Here is a 27464-nt window from a genome sequence, read left to right on the forward strand (position 1 = left end):
GCTCTGGTTAGAGCACGTTCCACCAGCTCTGTTTCCACTTCAGCTGCCTTTCATTCCAAGGCCTCTATGGAAGAAATATGTGCAGCTGCAACATGGCCTACTTCTCATACTTTAATCACTCATTACAAATTGGATAGGGTCTTCAGGGGAAGAGCATCCTTTGACTCTATGGTACTCAGGAATATCCTTCCTTAGGGGCCACCCAGGATCTAAAGTAGCTGGGCACTCTGTCCCATCTGTCAAGAATGAATGAAAATTGACAACAACAGATAAAGAAGTTATGTCCTTACCATAACGTTCCATCTCTGTTGTCAATCTTCATTCATTCTTGACATCCACCTTTCTGCCCCTCCGAGAGACTTCTGGAGGATCGGATCTTGTTCTTGGAGGTTATTGAGTTATACCTTAGACAGGGCTTCTGTCTTTTTCTATACTAGGCTGCAAACTTGATCTGAGGTAATGGAGATAGGGACATTGTGGTTAGAGCCTTAGCTCGAGAGTTTATGGCTGGTGTGAGCTGTATAATGGCTGAGTTGGTTCTGAGAGGTTGGACCTGAACCCATCTGTCAAGAATGAATGAAGATTGACAACACAGATGGAATGTTATGATAAGGGCATAACTTCTTTTTTTGCTTCTTTTGAAGAAAAATCTGCTTTAAATAGCTTAGTTTCTTCTATTGTACAGGTGACTATTCATTGTTTGCATTGTGTATATGACTCTTTTGATACTTCTTTCAGGGCTTTGGCTACTGGTACTGTTTTAAGGAGGCTTGCTTGGTTGTATTTTCAGCACCTCCCTGATAATGTAAATAATAACATTTTAAAATTTCCCTTAGAAATGTAGTGTTTGGCCTTTCTGCCGTAGATGTGTTCCCAAAGTGTGATAAAAGAGACAAGCTAATCCAGGGAGTCTCAGCCCTTCTTTTCTAAATTGTCGTTCTCCTCATTTAGTCTTGTCAAAAAAATAGAATAAATAGTCTCAAAAGAATTCAGATAAGCAGACATTTAAGAAGAAATGGTAAGGGTGGTCCAAAAAGAAGTATCAAATGTCTCAAAACTAAGTACAGTCCATCAAGTCTGAATGACTATCAGAGACATTTTGACCCCCTCCTATGCTTGCCTCTTTTCACTTCCAGAAAGTCTGAATTGAATTTCAGTTTTTCTCTTTGGCAATAGATTATTTCAGACTAATGGAATCTGAAAAGCATCCATCAAGGCCACAGATGGCAGTGGGAGGAAATTCCTCCTTTCCAGGGGGCGTCATTCCTCATCCTGCAGATCAGACACTTTTTATTCCATTTGACCTTCATCACATGCTGGCCTAAGGAGTGATAGAACCAGTTCCTCCTTCCCAGGTGGGAAATGTTTTTTATTGAAGGATGTACCTAATGCCAAAGAAAGAAAATGCTTGGAGACCAGTTTTGGATCTTTTTTTTATAAACCTGTTTGTGATAGTGCCCAAATTCAAAATGTCACTTCATAACCTGTTACCTCTTCTTTCTCTTTTAAGTTTCCTGGTAACACTAGACTTAAAAGATGCTTATCAGAACATTCCCACTCATCCAGACTTTAGGCGTTTCTTAAGATTGTGTGTGTCTGGATCACATCATGAGTTCTCTGCCTTACCCTTTGGACTATCCACTGCACCAAGAGTGTTCATAAAGTGTCTAGCTCCAGTTATTGTGAATTGCAGGCTACAAGGTATCCAAAATTTTTCCATATTTAGACCACTTGCTTATCTTTGTAGATCTTTTTTCAAGGTGTCAGAATCTCTCTGTCTTGAGTGAGAAATCTCTTACACAAATTGGGATTCCAAGAGAAAATTCAAAAGTCTTTCTTGATGCCTTCACACAGGACTGTGTTTCTCGATTGTCAACTAGACACCTCAGTTCAAAGAGCTTTTCTTCCAAAGGGAAAAATAGATCTTTATTTAGATCTATTTCTGAGGTTTTTCATTCGTACTTCGGTCAATGTGTCTCATGGCATCTATGATTCTGATGATACCCATGGCAAGACCCCACATAAGAAAGATACATTGGTATCTGAAATATATTTGGTCCCAGCATCAACACTCCTTATCTTTTCTGATCATAGTGCTGGGGTTTATATGAAGTAAATTATTCTGGTGGAGACAACAGTTATCCTTAAATCAAGGTCTCTCCTTCTCCCTCCCTACTCTAAAGCAGTCAATCATCAGACACGCTTCAGATTTTTCTTGGAGAGCAATTTCAGAAGGGATAAAAGTGCAGGGGAGAGTGAGACACCAGAGATAGATGCAAATAGATAAATATCAAGGAGATGTTTGCCCTCATCAAGGCACCCAACTCTCTGCACCATCTTTGGTCCCTGAGGCCTCTTCAAGTAGTTACAGATAATATCACAGTCATGTGGTACTTCAGCGACCAAGGAGGAACCAGGCTGATCCCCCTTTGCAGACTCGCCATGTTTGCTTGGAATAAAGCTTCACAGTACAATCTCACTCTACAGGCGTCCTGCATTCTTTCACAGCAAAGTTGTGTGGTAGACAAGCTGAACCAGGATCAGGACAGACATTCGTGAATGGAAACTGGATCAGTCTTTCTTCCAAGATTTGATCTATCTGTGGGGAATTCCTCAAGTAGACCTTTCAGCTTCCTTTCTGAACAATCAGCTGGCAAAATTCTCTTCCAGGACTCCATGCAAGGAGACCAGGAAGATGAATGCCTTTTCTTTTTTTTGCTTGGACAGAAATGTTCCTGTATGTCTTTACACCCTTTCCACTAAAATCCAAGGTACTTCTGAAGGTTCAGAATGAATCCCGTAAGGTCATTGTGGTGAGTCCCTTCTGTCCCAGGCAACCATGGTTCTCCCTTCTTTTGGAAATGCCTAGGAAAAAGTACCATACGCTTCCTCACAGACTGGAGATGATTGCACAAGACTAGGGATGTTTGATACACCCTGGCATCAGACATCTTCAGTTGACTGCCTGGATGGTAGGGTCTTGATTCCTTTTAGGCATAATTTTTCTGATGACGTGTAGCAGATACTAATGGAGGCAAGAAACCTACTGCTGGAAAATCATATATTCGCAAATGGAGAAGGTTTTAAAGTTGGTGCTAACAACATAACCAGTATCCATTCATGGGTAGTTGTTCTCTGGTTTTACAATATTTGTGTGAGTTACTATCCTGTGGCCTTTCTTATTCCTCTGTCAAAGTTCATTTATCGGCCACTTCAGCATGTCTGCCCACTGATCCTATTTTTTTCAATGCAATCTCATGTCAAAATGTTCTTGAATTGAGGGGGGAGTGCGATAAAGGACTCCTAAAAACAGTGGCCCCTCCTTAGGATCTTAATTCGACATTAGAGAAGCTAACACTTGCAGCATTTGAACCAACTAAACTGGCTGACTTAAGGTTCTTAATATGGAAGCAATTTTACTGATTACTTTGACTCCTGCAAGAAGGTTATCTGAGTTGCAAGCTCTTATGGTGAGTCAGACCTATCTCATTTTTCCAAATGGACAAGGTTTCTTTGAGAAATAATCCTTCTTTTATGCCTGAAGTGGAATCCAAGTTTACTTTAAGTCAAACTATTCATCTCCCTGTTTTCTTTCCTGAACCTAAAAATGAGGAAGAAAGGATACTTCATTCTTTGGATGTCCACAAGCAACTAAGGTACTACCTTAGCAAAACTAAATCTTTCAGATCTTTGAATCAATTTTTCATTTCTTGTGAAGGTAAGAAGAAAGGACAACCTGTGTCAGAGCCGACCATTTCCAATGATTGCCTAAGGCTTTTACCTTTTGATCTGATGTTATCATTTTCATTCATTCCTCGGTGTATGGGTCTCAGATCGGACCTCGGATCTGATTCTGCCAATCTTTTTAGATTCTTGTAACCAACTCTTGAGCTTCCCCCTTTACTCATAATGCCCCTTACTTGCCAGATTACCTCAGATCTCATTTGCTGCTCTAACAATTCTGTCAAGATTGAGTTCTCTCAAGCTCTAGGGTGTCTTGTTATGTTTTGTGAGTAAGATCCAATTTATTTTTTTCTGATTCTTTACATTTAATATATATTTGTATTTAAACATCCTCCCTTTACTCTTCGTTACCTTCGGGTTTCCATTTAGGTAAATTTATGTACCATTGCTGGTACTAGGCCTTCTTTCTACCTTTTAGGTATTCTTTTCTACTATTGTTGGTATTTAATCTTTTTTCTTTATCTTTTCTTTCTATAAAAAAATCTAAATTTATGTAAAATATGTGGTAGGGTTTTTCTCTTCTCTTTTCCCTTTGTTGTTGTTGTTGACTAGCATTTGATAGTTGGTATGACTGACAAGTCTACCAGTTTTAAGAAGTGCACTTCCTTTGGGTATAAGCTATCCAGTTCTGATGCCCACAGGGAAGTTCGTATATTGTTTAGACCCTTTTGACTTACAGGTGTATTGTGAGATCTGTACAGGCTTTAATTCAAGGGTAGTCAGTGATAGGCAGAATAAGTTGGTCCCAAAGGGCCATTTGCTAGCTTTTTGTTCTTCTATTGGTTTTACTTCTGGGGCTCAAACCCCTGCTAAAAAGCAAAAGTCATTGGAGGCCAGGGAGCACAGGAACCATTCTTCTGCATGGTTTTCTCCACCTGCTCAGAGTTCAGAGCTGCCCTTCAAAACCAAAACAGTGTCGGATCCATCAACTTCAAATCAGACAACCTCTTTGGTTAAGTCTTTTCAGATCCGGAGCCTGAGATTTTGTCTGGAACCTGTCTGCCCCAGACTTAGGTCACCATTTTTACAGGAGACTCCTAGGAAGTCATCCCCCCCTCCTTCCCCATCTTCCTTACTCAGGTCCTCCTGTAGTCTTTCTGAGGCAGATATGGACAGGATGATGAGGAAATTTCTTAGAGTGCAAATCCAGATGGGGGTGTTGCTGGCTCTGTCTCCCATTGGATCTGTGAGCCTTCAGCCACCTTTACACCTCGTAGTAACTCCTTCTGAGATCAGACCCACAGTTTTGAAGCCATCAGATCTGAGACCACCGTGAGTTGAAGTGTCGGACATGAAGATACCACCTTCTTTTTCAGATCCAACTTTGTCCCCAACCCATTTGGCTCCGATCCCTACTAAGCAGGGTGAGTCTATGAGCTGAAGTGTTGACGCTGGATCCATGGGGTTGACTTCAACTCCAAGGTTTTTTTGAGCCCACGCTTCCCCTCAGAGCCTCAGCACTGGACAGCTCCTCAGAGGGGAGATCTGGTAAGGGTGGAGAACTCACTGAGTCAAGATCTTAGGCTCCAGTGAGGTTGGTTTCTACCTCTCCTGGAGACTCTGCCTTTGAGGTAATGGAGAAGGTGATTTCCCATTCCAGAGAATCTTCTACTCTCATTTCCTATAGTCCTATACCCATCCCCCCAATGGATTTGACCTCCAAGTCTCGTCACCCTTCTCCACAGGGACAGCCAGTCAGTGAGAACTTCCAGACAGTTCCTGTTTAGGAACTCCCCATCTCTTCCAGTACCTCTCCAAAACACCCCACTGAAGTGGTCCACAGGAAGATAACGTGCAAGAGGAGGCACTTAGATTCCCTTCAGGAGTCTTCAACCAGGGACACTGATTTTAATGAAGAGGAAGGGATCCCTGGGTCTCCACCTGAGGATGTCTCCTTCAGAGAAACTTTAGAAATCCTGTGGCAAAAAGGTGGTTGGTCCTCCCAAAACCCTTCCCAAGAGAAGACGGTGTTTCTGGAAGCCTTCGGGTCTGGCCCATCTACGTCTTATGTTACTCCCCCCGGCAGGTGTCCTTATACACCTTGTCTCACGCTGGGTGTGGAAGAAACTGGATTCTCTGGAGCCTATCCCCTGCCACCCAGGCAAGATTCTAGGATCCCTAAAAGACAGGTAGTATTGGAGTAAAGGTATCCCTGTAGATGCTATGGTTGTGGTGGCAAACCACCAAAAAGGAATTAGATAACAGATTTCCTCTGTCAATCCTCCCAACAGAGAGTCTAGGGCATTGTCATATTTGGAAAGTGCATTTACACTTCAGCAACCTTTGCCTTATGGTCGCTTAACTACCTGGCACATTTTACTAGCTTACAGAGGGACTTGATCAGGGAACTCCTCTCTAAGTCTACCCCAGAGTCCATGTTGGCAGAGGAAGAGAAAAATTATTCCTCCCAAATGGCCACCCTACAATCTATGTCCAATGCATCCATGTGGTTAATATCTCACACTGCTGAAGGTTCTTCACGAACCTCTGGTTAAGGCATAACCATAAGAACACATGCCTGGATGAGACTATGATTTTGCAGAGCCCTTTAAATCCTCTTTTATGAATGCTCCTTTTGATGGATCTTCCCTGTTTGCACCCAAAGATAAAGACACACTTTCTCGCAGTGTGAACAATGGAAAGACCTTGTCTGCTGGTGGAATCCATTTCTCTACCCTGCAAAGACGTTTCTCTAGGAATCACATTGGTAAGAAGATGTGGTTCCGAAATGCTCAAGGACCTTTTCAGGACTTGCATGGGGATTTTTCTTCCAGAGGCGGCAGGGGGTGGATAATAATGGAAGATGCTGTCCTTGTGGCAGAGAGAGTCTGCAGAACCAATGGTGCAAAGGATCATATCCAGAGGATAATTCATTCCCTTTTCACAAAACCCCTCACAAAAGAAACATCTCCCTTATGTTCCACCCTATCGGAGGGAGTTAGCAGTACTCGAAATCCAAAAGCTGCTAGAAAAGAGAGTCATCCAAAAGGTCCCACCAATCCAAGTAGGATCCATGATTTAACTCAAGGTTCTTTTTAGTGACAAAGAAATCAGGGGACCTGAGACCTATTCTGGATCTCAGTCATCTAAATCACTTTGTGAAGAACTCCAAGTTCCGGATATCATGGTTCAGCCCATTCTGCCTCTTCTACAGAAGGACAAATGGATGTGCTCTGTAGATTTTCAAGATGCATACTATCATATCACAATAGTCAGGCACTGTTGAAGATATCTGCATTTTCAGTTTGGAGCCATTTATTACTAGTTTAGAGCCCTGCCCTTTGGTGTCACCACAGCCTCTAGGCTGTTCACCATATGCATGGCAGTGGTGCCAATTCATGTCAGACTGCACAGATTCAGAGTGTTTCCTTATTTAGATGATTAGCTCCTTTCTGCACCAAGCAAGCATCTCATATCGAAGGCCTGGGATTACTTAGTCCAGTTGTGTGGATTCCTAGGGATCACAGTAAATCTTTTCAAGTCCCATTTTCAACCAGTTCAAGTCTTGGAGTTTATAGCAGTTTTCCTGGACACAGTCAGACAGTTCGTATTCTTACCTCAGAGCAGAATTCATTCTCTAAGACTGCATGTCAGATAGATTCTAGATCATCCCTATCCTCTTGTGAGATTGGTTCTTCAAGTCTTAGGTTCAGTGGCGGAACTGATCCAACCCATGGCTTGCTTTCACATGAGAATTCTCCAATGGACACTGTCAGTACAATGGTCGATGCTTCAGCTTCCGTTAAAGTATCCTATAAAGATTTCACAGGCCTGCAGGGATTCCGTACTTTGGTGGATCCAGTCCAATGAGCTTCGTCAGTAACATCCATTTATCTTTCTTCCCCCAAAGATTACGTTGAGCATGGACGCCTCCCAATTTTGGTGGGGGTGGGGCATTTCTTGGGATGGACTGTTCAGAGTACGTGGTTCCCAGAAGAGACCAATTTGCATATCAGTGTCTTAGAGATGAGAGAGATCCATCCTATTAGCGTTGCAGGCCTTTCAGAACTCTGTCTCTAGTTATGATTGTTATCCAGACAGATAGTATGTCACTGCTTTGGTACATCAACAAACAGGGAGGAACCAGATCTTATCCCCTTTGCCAAGAAGCAATGAGAGTTCAGCAGTGGGCGATCTCCTCCAACCACTTTCTTGTAACAATGCTCATTCCAGGGAAATCAAATGTCTTGGCCGAGAAGCCTAGCTGGTTTATCCTGATGCCGCATGAGTGGTCTCTCAGTCCTAATGTGAAGGTAATGATTTTTCATCACTGGGGTCAACCTTGCTGCAACCTCCTTGCCTCTCCCTTCAACAATAAATGAAGCAGGTTCTCTGCCCTAATTCCCCCTCAAGGGGTGTCACCAAGAGATGCTGTAGTCCACATTTGGCCCCCTGGTCTCCTATATGCTTATCCTCCCCTTCCCTTAATACCCAGATTTCTCCAGAAAGTACAACAGTTGAACAGCAAGGTAATCCTCATTCCTCCCTTCTGACCTCACCAGGAGTGGTTCCCATTCCTTTGGTCTCATCTTCATTGTCCACCTTAGACACTGGACCCCAGTCCAGATCTACTATCACACCCTTCTGGATTTTCATCCAGATATTCAAGGCCTCAAGCTAAGCGCATAGTTTCTCCATTTCCAATGATGACTAGATAGTCCAAGCTTTCCTCTCCAGTTTATCATATTTTATCCATATCTCAAAAACCTTCTACCAGAAAGATTTACAAGAGTAAATGGAAGAGATTTTCACATTGGGAAGAACAGAGAAAGCTGGATCCCTTCACTTCTCTAATTCATACTATATTAGATTTTCTGGTTTCAATTTTTCAAGCTAGTGCCAGTTTTTCCACTGTAAAAGTCCAACTTGCAGCCATTTCTAATTACTACATAGGACATAATGCTGCTCCCCTAGCTTCTTCAGAAATTTGTAAGGCTTTTCTGAAGGGTACTTGTCTACTTAGACCTCCAGTAAGAGACTCTACTCCACCCTGGGATCTTACAGTTTTGTTACAAACTTTAACTCATTCCCCCTTTGAACCTTCTGCTAAGTCAGACCTGAAATTTCTTTCTTGAAATGCAATTTATCTTGTTGCTTTTATGTCAGCAAGGTGAGTTTCTGAACTCCAAGCAGTCACTTCAAAACTGCATTATTTGTTTTTTCACAAAGACAGTGGCATTACATGCAAACTCTTCCTTTCTGGCAAAAGTTATTTCTGAGTCAAACGGGAATAAACTAATTAAATTACCAGTCTTCTTTCCAAATTTTGACTTTTAAGGAGAATACATGCTACGTCTTTTATAGATGTACATAGAAAACTTCCTTTCTGCCTACATAGAACAAAAGGATTGTGAAAAAAAACTGATCAATTGTTTGTCTCCTTTGCTAAAACAAATTGGGGAAACTGGTCTTATCTTAATTGAATAATAGTTTGTATTTCCTTTGTATAGTCTTTAAGAGGTTTGTCCTTACCTAGATCTCCAAAAGCTCGTTCAACTAGATCCATGGCTAGATCTTCTGCTTTTTGGACTAGAACTTCAATTGATAACGTCTATGCTGTGGCTACTTAGCCAGGTTTTATTGCTCATTATAAGGTGGAAATTATGTCCAGGGAGAGGACTGCCTTTGACTCCACAGTTCTCCAGAATATCCTTCCATAAGGGCTACCGAAGATTATCGTAGCTGGGAACTCCATCTCCATCCCAAATGTTGAAAAATTAATGAAAATGACAACATAAGATATTTAAATTATGTACTCATAACTATGCATCTGTGTTGTCCATTTCATTCTTCCTCAACACCCCACCCTCCGTCCCCTTGGCCTTATCCTTTGGGAGTGACCTGATGAGTTATATGGGAAATGGGCCCCTACTCTGTTTTTATTCTGTTTCTTGTTATAATTATAATTATTATTATAAGTGTTAAGGTCTTCTGGCATATTTAACAGCAACAAACTTGATCTGAGATAATTTGGCAAGTATGGGGCATAATAGGTGAAGGGAGGAGCTTAAGAGTCAGATCCAAGAATCTAAAGAGATTTAAGACCCATATGTTAAGGAAGCATGAAAATGGACTACACAGATGCATAGTTATGGTGAGTACATAACTTAAATTTATACCCATCATAAAACATCTACTCAAGGCAGGGTAGAGGCCCGCTCTGCCAGGGCCTTGGCTTCATTTAGCACTTTTTGAAAAGGGCTGGATTCTACAAGTATTCTTGAAGCTGCTTCCTGGTCCTCTGTACATTTACAAAGCACTATAAGCTTGATTTCTTCTGTAGGTCTAGCTCAAACTTTGCTAAGACCATTCTCCAGGGGCTCCTGGACCTTTCTTCTACCACTTCCCAACTATAGTTAGCTTTGGTAGTCTACCAGTATAGCTAAGGCTACTGCACCGGTGATCAATATGAAGAACGTAGTACAGTTTAAGCTGAACTTACAGTAACAGTAGATGTTCAAATGATCACTGCTGCAGTAGCCACTTCCACCCTCCACCCCCCTCATTTTTGGTGTGTTTTTTTATGCCAGTGTGTGGCCAGTTTTTTTGAGGTTCCTAGCATGGCCCTTTCAGGGCTGAGCCACACTTTCTGTGCTGGCAGGAAAGCTTTGAAGGGCTTCACGTCCAAACTTGTCTTTTAGTCAGCTCTGCTCAAGCTGTTTGACAATTTGGGAGCGTGGAAAATGCCCTGAAGCTTTTGGAAGCAGGCTTGCTGTTGTATCTTTGGCAAGATATAACTGGTACAGCTAAGGTTTCTGTGGCTGTGATCATTTGAACATCTACTGTTACGGTAAGTTCAACTTACACAACTCTACTTTTTGTGGTTCACCTTTTATCTGGGGTGCCTTCTCAGCAGTCTGCGTGCCTTTCTTGTGTTTGCATGAATTTTCTCTTGGCACTTTGATTTCCTTTCACATCTTGAAGGCATATAGTAGGCAGCTTGACTAACCATGGGGGGGGGGGTGCGTGCGTGTGTGTGTGTGCATGCAGTGTGTGTGTGTGTGTGTGTGTGTGTGTGTGTGTGTGTGTGTGTGTGTGTGTGTGTGAGAAAGAAAGGTCTGGCAATTGGCTTCCATTTCTTGCTTGTCTGGTAAACTCTGTGGCTGATGTTGACCGATCATGGGGTCAATATAAGAATCAGATGCGACTCAGCAGCAATGGCTGAATGGATAATATGACACACTTATTTCTAGCTATCCAGCCAATAAATAAATAAATAAACTGAAGCTGGTGTGGGCCTTTCTTCCTTTCTACCTATCTCTCAGCTAATATCTTAGGCAAAGGGAGGAGACCACCTCTGTACTCTGGATGTCTCTCTGGAAATAACATTGGAAAGTAGATGTCCATTTGTAGCTAGTTTCCATGAATAAGGAATTTCACATCAACAATGACCCAATTTAAATATCAGTAGTTATGGTGAATATATTCACACAATTGTACCTTCATCTTCAATTATCTGATCTGGTAGAAATTAGTTTATGGGTCCTGAACATTGCTCAGCATTTTATAAGGATAACAGTAATTTCTGCTGACTTTAATGTATGTCGTGCATTGCCTTGTACTGGAGTACATTTTGCAGCTCATAGATCCCAGTCGACAACCTTTTGCCTGCAGTTCTAGAACTAAAAAGTTCAGAAAAGCTGTTTTTTTTTTTTTGCTCATTTTACTTGTATTAGATTGGACTCACCAGATGGAATGCAAGCCATTACAATTTGGCCTGAAGTATTTCTTTCAGCTCTGCTCATTCTGCAAGAAGCTATATTGCACCTTTGCTGTTCCATGCAGTCTATTAAGATGCCACCTGGTCTTTAGTGTGCTTCTTTACTAAGCTTTACAATTTAGATTTTACAGTGGATAACAACAAAGCCAGAACACAAAAGCTGCAACTCTAAAGGTGAGTGGAAACCTACTGCAAAATCCCTTAGATGGTGGACACAGGAAAATATCTTCTAGCCTTGGATGTACAGTGGATATAAAAAGTGCAGACACCCATGTTAAAATGCCAGGTTTTTGTGATATAAAAAAATGAGACCACAATAAATCATTTCAAAACTTTTCCCACCTTTAATGTCACCTATAACTAGTACAATTCAATTGAACAAATCTGTTAGAGGAAAAAAATATAAAAAATAAAAAACATAAGCTGGTTGCATATGTGTGCACACCCTTAAACTAATACTTTGTTGAAGCACCTTTTGATTTAATTACAGCATTCAGTCTTCTTGGGTAGGAGTCTGTCAGCATGGCACATATTGACTTACAATATTTGCCCACTCTTCTTTGCAAAAGCGCTCCAAATCTGTCAGATTGTGAGGACATCTCTTGTGCACAGCCCTCTTCAGGTCACCCCACAGATTTTCTATTGGATTTAGGTCTGGGCTCTGGCTGGGTCATTCCAAAACTTTAATTTTCTTCTGGTGAAGTCAATCTTTTGTTGATTTGGATGTATGCTTGGGGTCATTGTCATGTTGAAAGGTGAAATTCCTCTTCAGCTTCAGCTCTTTAGCAGACACCAGAAGGTTTTGGGCCAAAAGTGACTGGTATTTGGAACTGTTCATAATTCCCTCCACCTTGACAAAAGCCCCAGTTCCAGCTGAAGAAAAGCAACCCCAAAGCATGATACTGCCACCACCATGCTTCACCATAGAGATGGTGTTCTTTTGGTGATGAGAATTGTTGTTTTTGCACCAAACATACCTTTTGGAATTGTGGCTAAAAAGTTCAGCCTTGGTCTCATCAGACCATAACACATTTTCTCACATGCTTTTGGGAGACTTGATGTATTGTTTTGCAAATTTTAGCCAGGCCTGGATGTTTTTCTGTGTAAGAAAAGGCTTCCATCTTGCAACCCTACCCCATAGTCCAGGCATAGGGAGAATACAGGAGATTATCACATGTAGTACACAACCAGTACTTGCCAAAACTTCCTGCAGCTCCTTCAGTGTTTCTGTCGGTCTCTTGGCAGCCTCCCTGACTAGTTTTCATCTTGTATTTTCATCAATTTTGGAGGGACGTCCAGTTCTTTGCAACATCACTTTTGTCCTGTATTTTCTGCACTTTTTGATGACTGTCTTCACTGTGTTCCATGGTATATCCTGTGCTGTGGAAATTTTTTTGTACCCTTCTCCTGACTGATACCTTTCAACAATGAGATCTCTTTGATGCTTTGTAAGCTGTCTGCAAACCATGGCTTTTGCTGTAGCAGGCAACTGAGTAAATGTCAGGAAAAGGGTCTATATCACATCAGCAAATGCTGATATATCGAACTTCAAAGTCCGAAAGCTGAAAAATGCGAAGGAACGAATCAGTGAATTTTTTCTCGGGGAGAAAAACTTGCTGATCCAAAAAAAAAAAAAAGAGTATACAGTCAAAATTAAGTGGGGGTTTTGCCCGTCACACCCCCCCCCAACTTAAATATACCAACTCCAAGATTGCAGCACAGTGGAGAAAACAGCAAAGCCAGGAGAACGGCCCAGCAATTTTTTTCCCTGGGGAAAAAACTCGCTGATCCGTTCCTTCGCTGTTTTCAGCTTTCAGACTTTGAAGTTCGATATATCAGCATTCACTATTTGTAGCATTCGCTGATGTGATATAGACCCTCAGGAAAATCCTACTACGACAGCTGAACTTTATTTGGGGTTAATAAGAGCCTCTTTAATTGATGGCAGGTGTGTACCCAAGAAGACTGAATGCTGTAATTAAATCAAAAGGTGCTTCAACAAAGTATTAGTTTATGGGTGTGCACAACCAGCTTATTGTGCATTTTTTATTTTTTATATTTTTCCCCCTAACAAATTTGTTTTTTCAATTGAATTGTACAGATTATAGGTCACATTAAAGGTGGGAAAAGTTTTGAAATGATTTATTGCGGTCTCATTTTTTTATATCATAAAAACCTGGCATTTAACTGGGGTCTTTACACTTTTTATATCCAATGTAGATCCAAGGCTAGAAGATATTTTCCTGTATCCATCATCTCAGGATTTGGCAGTAGGTTTCCATTCACCTTTAGAATTGCAGCTTTTGTGTTCTGACTTTGTTGTATCACTGTGTGGACATGAAAAAAAGGATGACATACGATAATTCAGTTGTGTGAGGTTCTTAGCATGATAACATACGACTGAAATGGGTGCCTTCTGTGCGGAGTCTGCATGTCCTCCCTGTGGTCGTGTGAGTTTCCTGCGGGTGCTCCGGTTTCCTCCCACAGATATGCTGTAGGTGGATTGGACTCTCTAAATTGGTCCTAGGGGTGAGTGCGTGCATGTGTGTGCCTTCTCTGGAAGGTTGGGCGCCAGGCTGGCAACTCGACACCGTAAAACTCCACTGCCAATCATGAGTGGACAGGTGATCCTCTGTGGTGACCCCTAACCGAGAAAAGCTGGAAGAAAAAGTCTAAAGTATTTTCCTTACCCCATCTACTCAAATGTTCTGTAACCTTCTGTATGTTGTGTAGTTCTGCTTTGCTGCTGCTTGAATGCTGTTAATCTGTGGCATGCTTGAGGAAGTACAGTACTTTAAGAACCTTAATAAGCTAATTTGGGTATTACAGAATTTAATTTGAAGTAGAAAGTGATAGTAGAAGTTGATGGCTGCTCCATTGCCCTACTGAAACTGTTCTTTTGAGGTGTTTGTTGTGTGTTGCATTGGTGGTGGTGGTACCGAGGATGGTTCTTTGCTGTTGTGCTGTGATTTCTAAGGGAGGCATCTTCTGTAACACTTTTGGCTGAAATTAGTAGCAGAGATTGATTTTTGTAGCTTACAGATATGAGCTATATGTATATGTCCATATCTCAACCGTGTTATGTTTGTTTTCAGAATAACAGCTCTGTCAACTACTTACTCCTTACTTTAGAGTTGCCTGTTCTACTTATCCATAAGGAGTGGTAGAGCTATGAGACACACACACACAGAGGATTCACCTGTACAAATTTAACAGATCAGAAAATGGTTGTCTAAAGTGGGTTATACCAATGAGTAATGAGTTACTATGAGGACATGCAAAGGATTCATTTGTAAATTGCAGCAGTAAATACCTTGATCAGCTGTTCTTTTCAAAGGAGAATTCATCTGTGTGGTAAGATTCTCTTTCCCACCTACCTCCAAACTGGACTTGTATTCTCCCCTATTCGCAGAACTGTGCAATTCTTTTAGGTTCTAAGGTGGCTTCACCATGCACTTGACTAGCTTTTGTGCCTCTGTGAAAACTTTGAATCTTAGGTTTTTGCAGGATGTTTATGTAGAACTGAATTGATTCATAGTTCTTAGTTCTATACCTGCTGTTTTTTCCCCTACAAGTGTATATAACATGGGTTTCCAGCTAAGAAGAACTAAAGAATAAATTACTCAGTGAGACTTTTTTTTTTTGGTGGGAGGGGGGGCTGGCTTAACTCTGTTTCTTCTTTACATATTGGTATGGGTCTTACAGAGGGGAATGGGTACTGCTGTGCGAAGCTGTGCCGCTCCACCATGCTTGACAAGTTACGTAAGCCGAAATGTAAGTTTTTATTGCATAAGTGACTTCCGTCTTCAAAATTTAGATCTTAGGATGAATGTGTCATATAGCTCTACTTTTCAACTGTTTACAAAAAAAAAAATAATACTTCTAGTGAAACAAGTAAGATTAAAACTCTTAAATAAATATTGTAATGTTATTACTGATGGTGGCTCATTTATGAGGACTGAGCATTGTACTGTAGTTAGTGGTAGTAGAAGCTTCATAATACAGTTGTGGGAGGGGGGTGCAGCTTAATTAAACTTAACTGTACTTTGAATGTTTTAAATTGTAGAAAGTTTGCAGTCACTGGGTCAGAGTGGCATACTCGCTGGTCCTATCCTTTATTTTTTCCTGTGATACAATGGAGTGAACATCAGTCTAATCATTAAATTAATGGCATTAAATTACCCATTCCAAGGCTTATTATCATATTTGTGATAATATCTGTCACAGTGCCTTTATTAATTTGCTGTTTGTGTGGGTTTATTACAGAGCCATTGTTTGTGACCATGACCAAAACACATGTAATTGCTGCTTCCAAGTTAGCATTCTATATTTGGCAGTACAGAGTGGCGAAAAAACTAACGGCATTGGAGATAAATCAGGTAGCACGGACTAAGAAAGAGGGGCGTGAAAGGTAGACCACTTTTACAATTTCAGATTTGATTTTAAAGTACTAGTACTTGTGTACTGTAATTACATTTTATTTTGGCTTATGTTTCACTTGATGTATTGTAGTTTACAGTCAGAGTTTTATACTGGATACTAGAACTAGGTCTCAAAACTCAAGTCTTCACTTGCATTTTCCTGTTAAACATCTGTAAAACAACTTCAAGTGCACTTACAGGATTAACATCATCCAGTGATGGTCCAATTGTATGTTTCTAGCTACATCACCCACTCTCTGAAAGGCAAGAAATGTCAAAAACTATTTTTCTCACAGTGATAGACTTCATAGATTTTACATTATTGTGTAATAAAATATATTCTTTATCAACTTACTGTACAATTAAGAAGGTGTGTATAAATTACTTAAGCTTTATTTTCCATAATGGCATATAAATTCTTTTGTAATTATTTATAGTTTGAGATGTTTCTGTAGCCTTCTTTGTAACATTCCACTTAAGGCCATACATTTACTGACTAAGCTCTTGACTGATTTCCATTATGGAATTTGGTTCACGTATAGACAGTTCTTAAATGTACTCTCTGAAAGGATTTATTTATTTTTTTACATGCACTAGTAAAATTAAATAGTATCTACCCTTTCAAAATAATCTCTGGATGGGAGATGAGGGGAAAAACATGCTTTGCATTGAAGACCATTTTTCCTGACTGTAACCTGTAGATGTTCTTCGTGTTTCATTGTTGCAGTCATCACATTTGGGTTATCTGCTTGCAGGTAGCCCAGAGTTGGCCTGATTAACAAAGTCTTGGGTCCTGCACCGGTTGCTGTCTCATCTTCCATGGCGTCAGGTAGTCAGGGGTATAAAGCATGCAACCGACGCCATTACATCAGTCTTTCTTGCCGTCAGGCGCCCGAAGCAGAAGCAGTTTGCAAGTGCCAGTCGGCTGACTCCTGAAATTTTCATTTTCGAGTTTCAGATCCGAAGTCTTCAACTAAGCTAAGTACCCCATTGGGGGTCCTTTTTCTTGCTCTAAACCGATGTCAGTAAAAGTCAACAATTGTATTTCTTGTGGAAAGCAAATACCTCATAAAGATTTTCATTCGTATTGCATTCTTTGCCTAGGCCCAGACCATGACGTACCTTGCTGTCAGTTTTGTGCTTTATTCAAACCTCAAACTATTCATCGGCAGTTCATTTTCGCATCTAAATATTTTGGTACTCTGTTCACTTATCCAGAAATGGCTTTGGTAAGCCACCCAACTACCGACATTCCGAAAAAACGCAAAGATAAAGACAGAGACAGACCGCATAGGTCCAAATCTGCCGGCGACGCTTCTCCTAAGCTAGTTGTCAGTTCACCAGTACTCAGTGAGGCACTTTCGCAGCCCCTGATACCCACTACTTCAGAGTCCAGTATGCCGCGAGATGCATCTTCGACTGTGGAACCTGTGGATGTCTCTACCTTGGATGGGTCCGGAACTGCTGTGCAGGGACTGGCTTTTGAGGGTGGTGTATTCAGGCCTACTAACTTGCATATTAAACTGACGCCATCTTCTTCTTCAAGGCCTAAAACTCGATCCATGCCTAGGAAACCGATGCCCAGACCACATGGTCAGGCCCCTATGCTGAAAAAACAAATGATAAGAATGTCTGAAGACCTTATTACTCTAATCAGGGGACGCCACCTTTCTCCCTCTAAGAAACCTAGGACTGATTTTCCTTCTGATTCTGAAATTTCTGTTTTCTCTGATGACCAGGAGTTGCCCTTATCTACCTATGAGGATTCTGATGCAGAGGACTTCATTCCCTCTGCTTCCCCTCCAGAGGATTTCTCTTTTGGCAAAACTTGCATACTCTTAGGGAGAATATCCGCTGGGCCAAGATTACTCTGACTCAAAAAAGAGGCTTAGGGAATTCTTACTCCTACCTCAACACAGGCATTTAGCTATCCCTCCTGTACTGGACACTGTAGATGATGCTTTCTCGGAATCTAGCCTGGCCCCTGACACTTTACCTCCAGCTCCCAGAAAACCTGACAGGTATTACAGGGTACCTGACTCTCACAAGTTCCTCTTTAAGAACCCTACTGCAGATCCTGAGACCATTTCACAGGGACCCAAAGGCATTAAGGCTACTACTAAGCCAGCAAACAAATGAATCCCAGGCAACTCAGCAGGAAATGAAAAAATGCTTATTCAAGCCTCCAAATACGATCTTAGTTTATTAAAAAGCAGACAACTGGGTAAAGCAAATACAAACACAAGCGCTTTCGCCTGGATATTCCAGGCTTTTTCAAGTGTATTAAGTAGTATTTAGGCTAATACTGCCAAAAACCCTCCTCCCTCTGATAGAGATTCCAGGGCCCTGGATAGATGGGGTAAGAAGGTATACACTTCTGCAACTTTGGCCATTAGGGCCTTAAACTGCAAGTTTCATATGTTCAAGTATCAGCAGCATATTATTGGATTGCTTAAACAGAAAATTATGTTGACTCCTGACTATACTGAAAATAAAGAATTACAGGATTTAATGCATTCTGCTGAGCAGGTTGGAAAAGATACTTTGCAATGTGGTTTTGATTCATTGGAGGCATCTTGCAGGGCTGCTGTCACTCGGTCTGTACTTAGAAGGCATGTTTGACTTAAGGAGCAATCTTTGCCAGATCATGTTAAAGCTGAATTACTGGATGCTCCCTTAAACCAAGACTTGCCTGTTTGGCAACAAAGCAGAAGAGGTACTTAAAAAGATGGAGGAAAAAGCTAAATTTATGCAAACTGTTAAAGATTTCCTGCAGGTACAGCCTCCCAGATTTAGTAGGCATTGGCCTTCTAAGAATTGGTCTTTTCCTGCCTCTTCCAGGCCTTCTCAGTTCAAAACCAGAACCAGCAGAACACCCAGGCTTCAATCCCAAGGTACTCACAGGCCTAAGCAGTGGGGGGCTCTCACTTCCAAAGCTGGGAGTAGTAAGACACCCCCGTATGGTAAATTGTCATAACGACTTAACTTTAAACCTTCCAAGCCCTGCTCAACTGACTGTTTCTTTAGGGGGAAAGATCGCCCTGCATGCAAAAAAATGGGAACTCATTACCCAAGACAAATGTGTTTTAAATATAGTCTCCCAAGGATACAGATTCCACTTCCACTCCTTACCAACCCCAAACGGTTGGCCAGACCTACCTCCAAACCAGTGGGCAGAGGCTCAAATGCAAATTCTCTCTCTTCTAAGCATCAGGGCTATTCAACCTGTCCCAGAAGAAGAATGGAGGCAAGGTTTCTACTCAAGACTTTTTCTGGTACCCAGAAAAGACAATTCCTGGCATCCTATCCTGCACCTGTATATCCTAAACACTTTTTTGGAAATCCCAAAATTCAGAATGCTAACTGTACATCAGCTGCTTCCCATGCTGGGAAAAAATGCCTGGTTGGCAACACTGGATTTAAAGGAAGCCTACCTGCACATCCCAATAAAGGAATCTTGCAGAAGATACCTAGGCTTCAGAGCAGGCTACATGCACTATCAGTTCTCTGCACTGCCCTTTGGCTTATCTACTGCACCCATGGTATTCACAAAGTGCCTAGCTCCAGTCATTGCATTTTGCAGGCAAAGAAATATTCAAATATACCCATACCTGGACGATTGCCTAATTCAGGCAGAAAGCCAGGACATACTATTAAATCATCTGGCATTAGTAAAGAAATTGCTGACTTCTCTGGGGTACACTATAAATGAAAATAAATCACATCTAGTACCCTGCCAACAAATTGTATTCCTGGGAGCAAGCTTGAATATAACTTCCCAGATGGCCTACCTCACGCTAGAGAACAAGTTCATTTGACAGCCTATTTCAAACTACTGGCCACAAAGACCCAGCTATCTGCAAGAAAAATACTGCAAGCCCTGGGGTTCATGGCCTCTTGCATTCTACTTATTCCATATGCAAGACTGCATATGAGGAAACTACAAAGGTATCCAAAAACCCTGTGTTGTCAACATTCTCAGGACCTAGAATCAATTATTCCTATCATACCTTGTCTAAGGATAGAGTTCCTTTGGTGGGCAGAGGCCTGCCACCTAAACAAGGGACTGCCATTCATTCTATCCCCTGCCACCCAAACCCTAACAAGAGACACATCAGACTATGCATGGGGGGGGGGGGGCTCACTTGGCAGGGCAGTGCATTCAGAGCAAGTGGAACCCGAGTCAAATGCACCTGCATATCAATCAAAAAGAAATGTTAGCTGTACAGAATGCTCTGACAGCCTTCAAGGACCACATTTTTCCAGGACAATTATGATGGACAACACCACGGTTATGTGATACATAAACAAGCAGGGGGAACCCATTCATACCCTCTTTGCAGACCAGCCATGGCTCTGTGGAACTTAACTTAATTAACAGATTTGATTGCTTGATTAACAAGTATTTATAAGCATTGTAGTTTGTGATTAACTTGTCTGAAGAAGTTTTGTGATTGGAGCAGGACGAAAAGCAGACGCGTGTTGCTTAACAATAAATCTTTGTATTTTATCCGGCTGAGCGGTGGCTTGTTTCATTGGACTTTATTCATTTGTTTTAAGTGTCTGTGGAACACAGCCTTGAGCTACCAAATGCAACTACAAGCTCATTTCCTGCCAGGCAAGCTAAATACACTGGCAGACTACCTAAGCAGAAATCTCATGGACTCACACAAGTGGAAACTGGAACCAAAGATATTCAACATGTTGAGAAACAAATGGGGAAGCCCAGAGATAGACCTGTTTGCCTCCCCTCAGAACTACCAATTGGACAAATTCTGCACAAGGACTCTCCACAGACAAGCTTGGAAAGTGGATGCCCTGTCCTTCACCTGGAAAAACCTATCAGTTTATGCCTTTCCCCCTCTGTCTCTCCTCTCCAAAGTGCTACTAAAGATAAAACAGGACAAACCAAGGACCATATTGATTGCACCAGACTGGCCACGCCAACAATGGTACCCCCTCTTGCGCAGTGTGTCACTGCTGGAACCATGGCACCTGCCCCAGTCCCCTTCCCTGCTGTCCCAGCAGGAGGGGCAAATTCTGCACCCACAGCTTCAAACTCTGAACCTTGCAGCCTGGCTAATTACCTGATCTCTCCATTACCATCCCTCAGTAAGCAAGTGATGGATGTTATTCTGGAGGCAAGGAAGCCTAGTACTAGAAAATCCTATGCTGAAAAATGGAAACGATTCTGTTCCTGGAGCCAAACTCAGGGGATGGGCACAAAAGTGCCCAGTTTACCTCATATTCTTCAATACTTAACTGAGATGCTTCACAAGAGCCTTTCCTTTTCTTCTATTAAAATTCATGCCTCGGCCATTTTAGCACATTATAATACAGAGCTACCCCTTTTCTCTCATCCACTGCTGAAGCAATTCCTCAGAGGGGCCAAAATCTAAGAACACCCAGGAGAGCCTCTACTCCAATTTTGGGACCTTAACTTTGTATTGGAAAAACTCACTCTGCCTCCCTTTGAGCCAGCTGCAAATGCAGAGTTGAAATTTCTTTCTTGGAAAATAGCCTTCCTTCTAGCCATCACTTCAGCAAGAATAGTGTCTGAATTACAGGCCCTCATGGCAGTGGAGCCTTTCGTCAACTTTCATAAGGACAGGGTGTCTCTCAGGACCAATCCTTCCTGTATGCCCAAGATGATTTCCAGTGTGGCCCTTAATCAGTTCATTCATTTGCCAACCTTCTTTTCTAATCCACAGAACAAAGGGGAATGAATACTGCACTCCTTGGACGTGCACAGGCAACTTAGATTTTACTTGGACAGGTCTAAACCTCTCAGGAAATCTGAGCAGCTGCTAGTTGCATTTGCTGCAGGGGCAGAGGGAAAGCCCTTTCTAAGCAAACCATTTGTAAGTGGATAGGCCATTGCATTCATTTCTGCTATAAGCACCATGGAAAATCTACCCCTCAGGGGATAGGACCTCATTCCACCAGGGCTGCATCTACCTCTACAGCCTTTCTCAGAGGTGTCCCTACCAGGGACATCCTAGAAGCTGCTACCTGGAGTTCTGTACATACCTTCACCAAGCATTACCATTTGCAAATGTTTTCTAAATCCAGAGCTGGCTTTGCCACTGCAATCTTGCAGGACCTTATAGCTGGTCCGGATGCTATATAATTGCCTCCTCCCATCCCTAGCTTTGGGAATTTACCCAAATGTGATGACTGCAACAGTGAAACACGAAGGACATAGTACAATTGTATACACTTACTATAAATGTAGATGTTCGAGTGTATTCACTGTTGCAGTCCTAGTTACCCTCCCTCCAGCCCCCTGACTTCTATTGACTGTACCTCTGTTCTTCTTTACTATGCTTAAAGCTTTCTGGTGTATTTGCTTTTTGTTGGAGGTGTAACCTTGTATATAATTGCTTCCCATTATGGGGGCACCTGGCATCTGGGACAAGAAAAACTGATGTAATGGCGTTGGCTGCATGCTTTATACCCCTGACTACCTGACGTCATGGAAGATGAGACAGCAACCGACGCAGGACTCAAGACTTTGATAATCAGGCCGACTGAGGGCTACCTGCAAGCAGATAACCCAAATGTAATGACTGCAACAGTGAATACACACAAACATCTACATTTATGGTAAGTGTACACAACTGTATTTTCTTTCTCCTACAACTCTTTAATGTAGTTGCCAAAGGCTGCATTTGGCTGCTGATGGACAAAATGTTTAATTTCTGTTCTGTACCATTCTAGTAATTGCATCTGAAACAGCAGAGATTATGTACAGTTTTTGTGTAAAAGCTGTATGTGTAAGTTGATTATTCATCTGCAGCTAACATTGTTTTTTTAGCCCAATGAACTTCCCTAGTATGTTATAGCCTTGTTAGGTTCTTTGCACTGACCCAGTATTTTATGACTTGGGTTCTTTGCACCATGTGTACCATATTTTTTCCTAGGTGCTTTTTCTCCTATGCCTAATAACATTCAAGCCTGCCTCTGTCAGACTCTCCCCATTCATTCTCCATTACTAGGGAATTACCCCAATAAAGTACAGGGACAAGAGCTGCCCGGAAGGCCTGTCTTACAGGTGTCCATGTGAGTTGCTTGTGCCCTTGCTTGCATCCTAGCAGTGAGGACCTTGTAAGGTCCAACCCCATAATTTGGGTTGAGATAAGAGATGCTCATATTTTGTACACTTGCTAATGGTCTACCACCAGTTGGTGGAATGATGAACTGAAAGCCTGCCCCAGGACCTGCATCATGGCAATGCACCTCCTCGGAGATATTGTGTCTGTGTGCATCCTGTTCCATCTTACTCTTCCCCTAGGTTTTGCATTCCATCCTCCCCTGCCAGCTCCCAAGACGCTAATTAAACTCTTTCATCTGGGCTTTAATCAGAGCTTTATTCCTGTATGCTACCAGAGCTGGTTACATCTTTTTTTTTTTCCTTCAGGTAACTCATTGCTTTTCTAGTAAAAAGATTGGCCTCTTTGTTTCCTTCACTGTTATTTTTGTATTAAGTTTGCTTTGCCGTACTTTACTCATTGTTAACACCTAACTTGTATATGCAGTGTTTCAACACCTTGTATTTGAGTATCCAGTTTCATTTTAGTGCTGAGGCGGCCCCAGAAATTAATTGTTTAGATGTACAAAAGCTTCTGTAGGTGTTTCACTGCATGGAATACAGGGATTGGAGTTGTGACTTTATAAGCAGCCTCGCAGATTTGACTAGCAAACCCTGTTGCTAGATGAAATAAATGAGATGAGATTGAAGTGAATGGCTAATGCTGTCTGCTGCATCTCAATGTGAGGGTATTGGCTAGGTTTTGCTGCTGGAGTGCTACCCATAGAAAAGATTAACATTGGCCTGAGAGTATGAACATACTGCCAGTTACAGCACTTAAGCCTGCGAAGCTTTGCATAATTCTTGATTGTGTAATTTATTTAGATGTATATACCTAAACAACTTAGAATACTAGGGTTTTAGACAGGCTATAGTTATAGAAGTATATATCCATACTCCTTACCTCGACAACATGCTGTTATGTACCAGTGGGCATGGTAGTTAGGAGCAAGTAGGAAAGCTGATCCAACTACAGATGACCGCTCACCAGCTTTAGACTTTCACCTTCTTTAGCCAGCCAGCAAATTAGAAGTTTCCAGTAAGGCAAACATTTCCTGCAAACAGAAAATTCCATCATCCCAACAGATGATGCTGGGTGCCAAGGTTAAAAGACCCGGAATCTAATAACATTGGGTTATCAAGGTTAGAGAAGAGTAGCAAATTACACAATGTCTCATTATGCCTCTGTATGCCTGAGTAGTATATTAATTCAAGTCAGCATTGTGTGCTCTGTGTAGAGAACATGCACTTGGTATATCCAATGAGTTATACAGCTTATACAAGAATATTAAAATGGTCAACCACAGCTAGGCGTGCTGTATTATATAACTGTTCATCTAACAATTATTCTTCAGTTACAGAGTCTGTTTACAAATTTGTCTTCATATTACAGGGCATTACGTGTTTTTTATTTGAAAACAATGCATTTCTTTTTGTTTCTTATGACCTGGGTGTTTTGTTCAGGTGAATTTAAATAGATTTATACTTCTGATAAAGACCTACCTAATCTACTTATTTCCCTACTTTTTGGACAAGCTAGAAAGCCTACTTAACCAGTTACTGTTTTGTCTTTTCTTGTTCTTAGATGAATATATCGGTTATGGTATTTTTTCTGGTATCCGGTCTGATTTTTTTTTTTTTTTGAAAATGGTAACACGTAAACAACGCTACCTTCATTTGCAGCATGTGGCTACAAGAAGATGTTGCTTTTATATAAATGGAAGCAGCACTGATAGAATGATTCAGTTTTCAAAGTATTCTGTAGTTCACTGTTGAGGTATTTTCTTTTGGGAGGGTCACTGACAATAAGACTGCAGTGGTGGTGCTGCGGTAGCATTGTCGCCTCACAGTAAGACGTTGTCCTGTTCGATTCTCAGCTAGAGCGTCTTCTGTGTGGAGACATGCGTGAATGGGCGTACCATCGTTGAAGGTTGTGCGTCAGGGCCAGCAACTCGGCACATAAAAATCTACTGCCAATCATTAGCGGACCAGAGTTCTGCTATGGTGACCCCTAACTGGGAAAAGCCAAAAGACACAACAACAACTGACAATAAGTCACAACATTTTGGATTTACTTAATTTTTTAATTCTGTATTTTGGATGGATTTTTGTAATAGTTCCTGTCTTCGATGCAAAGACAACACTGGTCACTGTTCTGGTCTTTTATATGTTCAGGTGCCACTGGTCCCTCATTTTCATGCAGAGGAAAATAAACTGCATAGTGGCTTGACATACTGATCTGTTGCCATTTTTTTCAACAGTCATCATCATCTTCTTTCGGCTGTTCCCATTAGGGGTCACCACAGCAGATCATCTGCTTCCATTTCTTCCTGTCCTCTGCATCATGCTCTTTCACACCAACCGCCTGCATGTCTTCTCTCACCACATCCATAAACCTTATCTTAGGCCTTCCTCTTTTCCTCTTACCTGGCAGCTCCATCCTTAGCATCCTTTTCCCAATATAACCAGCATCCCTCCTCATCACATGTCCAAACCAACACAATCTCGCCTCTCTTGCTTTGTCTCCAAACTGCCCAACCTGAGCTGACCCTCTAATATACTGATTCCTAATCCTGTCCATCCTAGTCACATCCAATGCAAATCTTAACATCTTTAACTCTGCCACATCCAGCTCTGACTCCTGCCTTTTCTTCAGTGCTACCGTCTCCAACCCATATAACATAGGTGGTCTCACTACCCTCTTGTAGACCTTCCTTTTCACTCTTATTAGTACCCATCTGTCACAAATCACTCCTGACACTCTTCTCCACCCATTCCACCCTGCCTGTACTCTCTTCTTCACCTCTCTTCCACACTCACCATTACTCTGAACTGTTGATCCCAAGTACTTAAACTCATCCACCTTTACCAACTCTACTCCCTGCATCCTCACCATTCCTCTACCCTCCCTCTCATTTACACACATCTGTTTTAACCCTGCTGACCTTCATTCCTCTCCTCTCTAAAGCTCATCTCCACCTCTCCAGGGTCTCCTCAACCTGGTCCCTACTCTCACTACATATCACAATGTCATCTGCAAACATCATAGTCCACGGGGCCTCCTGTCTAATATCATCTGTCAACTTCTCCATCACCACTGCAAATAAGAAAGGGCTCAGAGCAGATCCTTGATATAATCCCACCTCCACCTTACTTCTTCCAAAACAAAGATCTGTTCCATCTCTGTGGAAGTAAACTTGTTTTTCCTGCCTGACAACAATATGGTACTCTGCATGATGTCCTTCAAGAATGCAACTGCAGTCATAACATGTGGGTTGTCCTGCCTCAGGCAGCCCTCGGTCGGCCGGATTCCAAAGTCTGGGTCCGACGTCGGCTGATGTCGCATTTCTCTCCGACGTCAGCCGACGCCATTTTCTTCAGTCTTTCTTGCCACGCGGTGCCCGAAGCAGAAGCAGTTCGCAAGTGCCGGTCGGTCAGCTCCTGTATTCTACGATACCGAAGTCATCAAAAAAGCTAAGTACCCCATTGGGGACCTTTTCTTGCCTCAGCCGATGTCAGAAATTACTGAAAAAGTTAACAATTGTCTTTCTTGTGGTAAACAAATACCTCATAAGGATTTCCACTCTTACTGTCTCCCTTGCCTGGGCCCAGACCACGACGTCTCGGCCTGTGTAGCCTGTGCTCACTTCAACAAGCGCACTCTCAGGCGCCGGGCGGAGTTCGCTGAAGATTTTTTCGGCGATAATTTTGCTTACACCATGCCGTCGGATCTTCCGACATCGCAAACTCCCAAAAAGCGAAAAGACCGGGACCGACATCCTCGGCCCACGTCTACTACCGACTCCACGCCAAAACCTAGCGCGAGTGCTCCCGTTCCCTCTGAGATGGTCCCTCCACCGCTCCGAACCGAAGACACCACATTACCGACGACTCCGATTCCAGACATTACTCCGACGCCAGTTATAGATTTTCCTCCGGATACCGAAACCGAGGAAATGCCCGAGACCATTGCTGTAGACAAGGTCACTCCTGCACGTGGAGCTGCCAGGCCCCCTATGGCCATGTCTATTAAGGCCTACACTAGGGCTAAGGCAGCCAGCAAAACAAAGCATATTACTTCTAAATCCTTACCTCAGCCGACTCCAGAGACACAAATTATGTCCATGGCTGCTGATTTAATTTCCATGATTAGAGGTTCACAGGCCCATCCTGAGAGAGGATCCCAGCCCCCTCCTGATAAAAGGCCCCGGGTTGAACCCTCTGACCCTACTCCTTCAGATGAAGATTCTGAGGGCTCTGTCCACTCTGATAGCCAGGAAGAGCTCTTTCAGACCTATGAGGACTCGGATGCAGAAGATTCCATCCTCGGCCTCCCTCCTGAGGATATTTCTTTTGGGGAAGTTTTGCACACCATGAGGGAACATTTCAAGTGGCAAGGTCAGGAATATTCTGATTCTAGGAAACGCCTTAGGACTTTCCTTAAGAAGCCTCAGCACAGGCCCTTAGCTATTCCTCCTGTACTTGATGT

The 27464-nt window shown here is 42.2% G+C and overlaps 1 protein-coding gene across 1 annotated transcript in view; it reads left to right on the forward strand.

The window, feature by feature from the left end:
* The window catches only part of WDR35 (WD repeat domain 35), a 2872164-nt gene that overhangs the window by 1120797 nt on the left and 1723903 nt on the right, over positions 1-27464 (forward strand). The window contains exon 13 of the mRNA XM_044065775.1: positions 15731-15875. Coding sequence (XP_043921710.1) covers positions 15731-15875 — 145 coding nt within the window. The remainder of the gene's footprint in view (positions 1-15730; positions 15876-27464) is intronic.

This window comes from Protopterus annectens, chromosome 1.part0 (assembly GCF_019279795.1).
Source record: "Protopterus annectens isolate FY-2018-M chromosome 1.part0, PAN1.0, whole genome shotgun sequence".
NCBI classification, from domain to species: Eukaryota; Metazoa; Chordata; order Ceratodontiformes; family Protopteridae; genus Protopterus; species Protopterus annectens.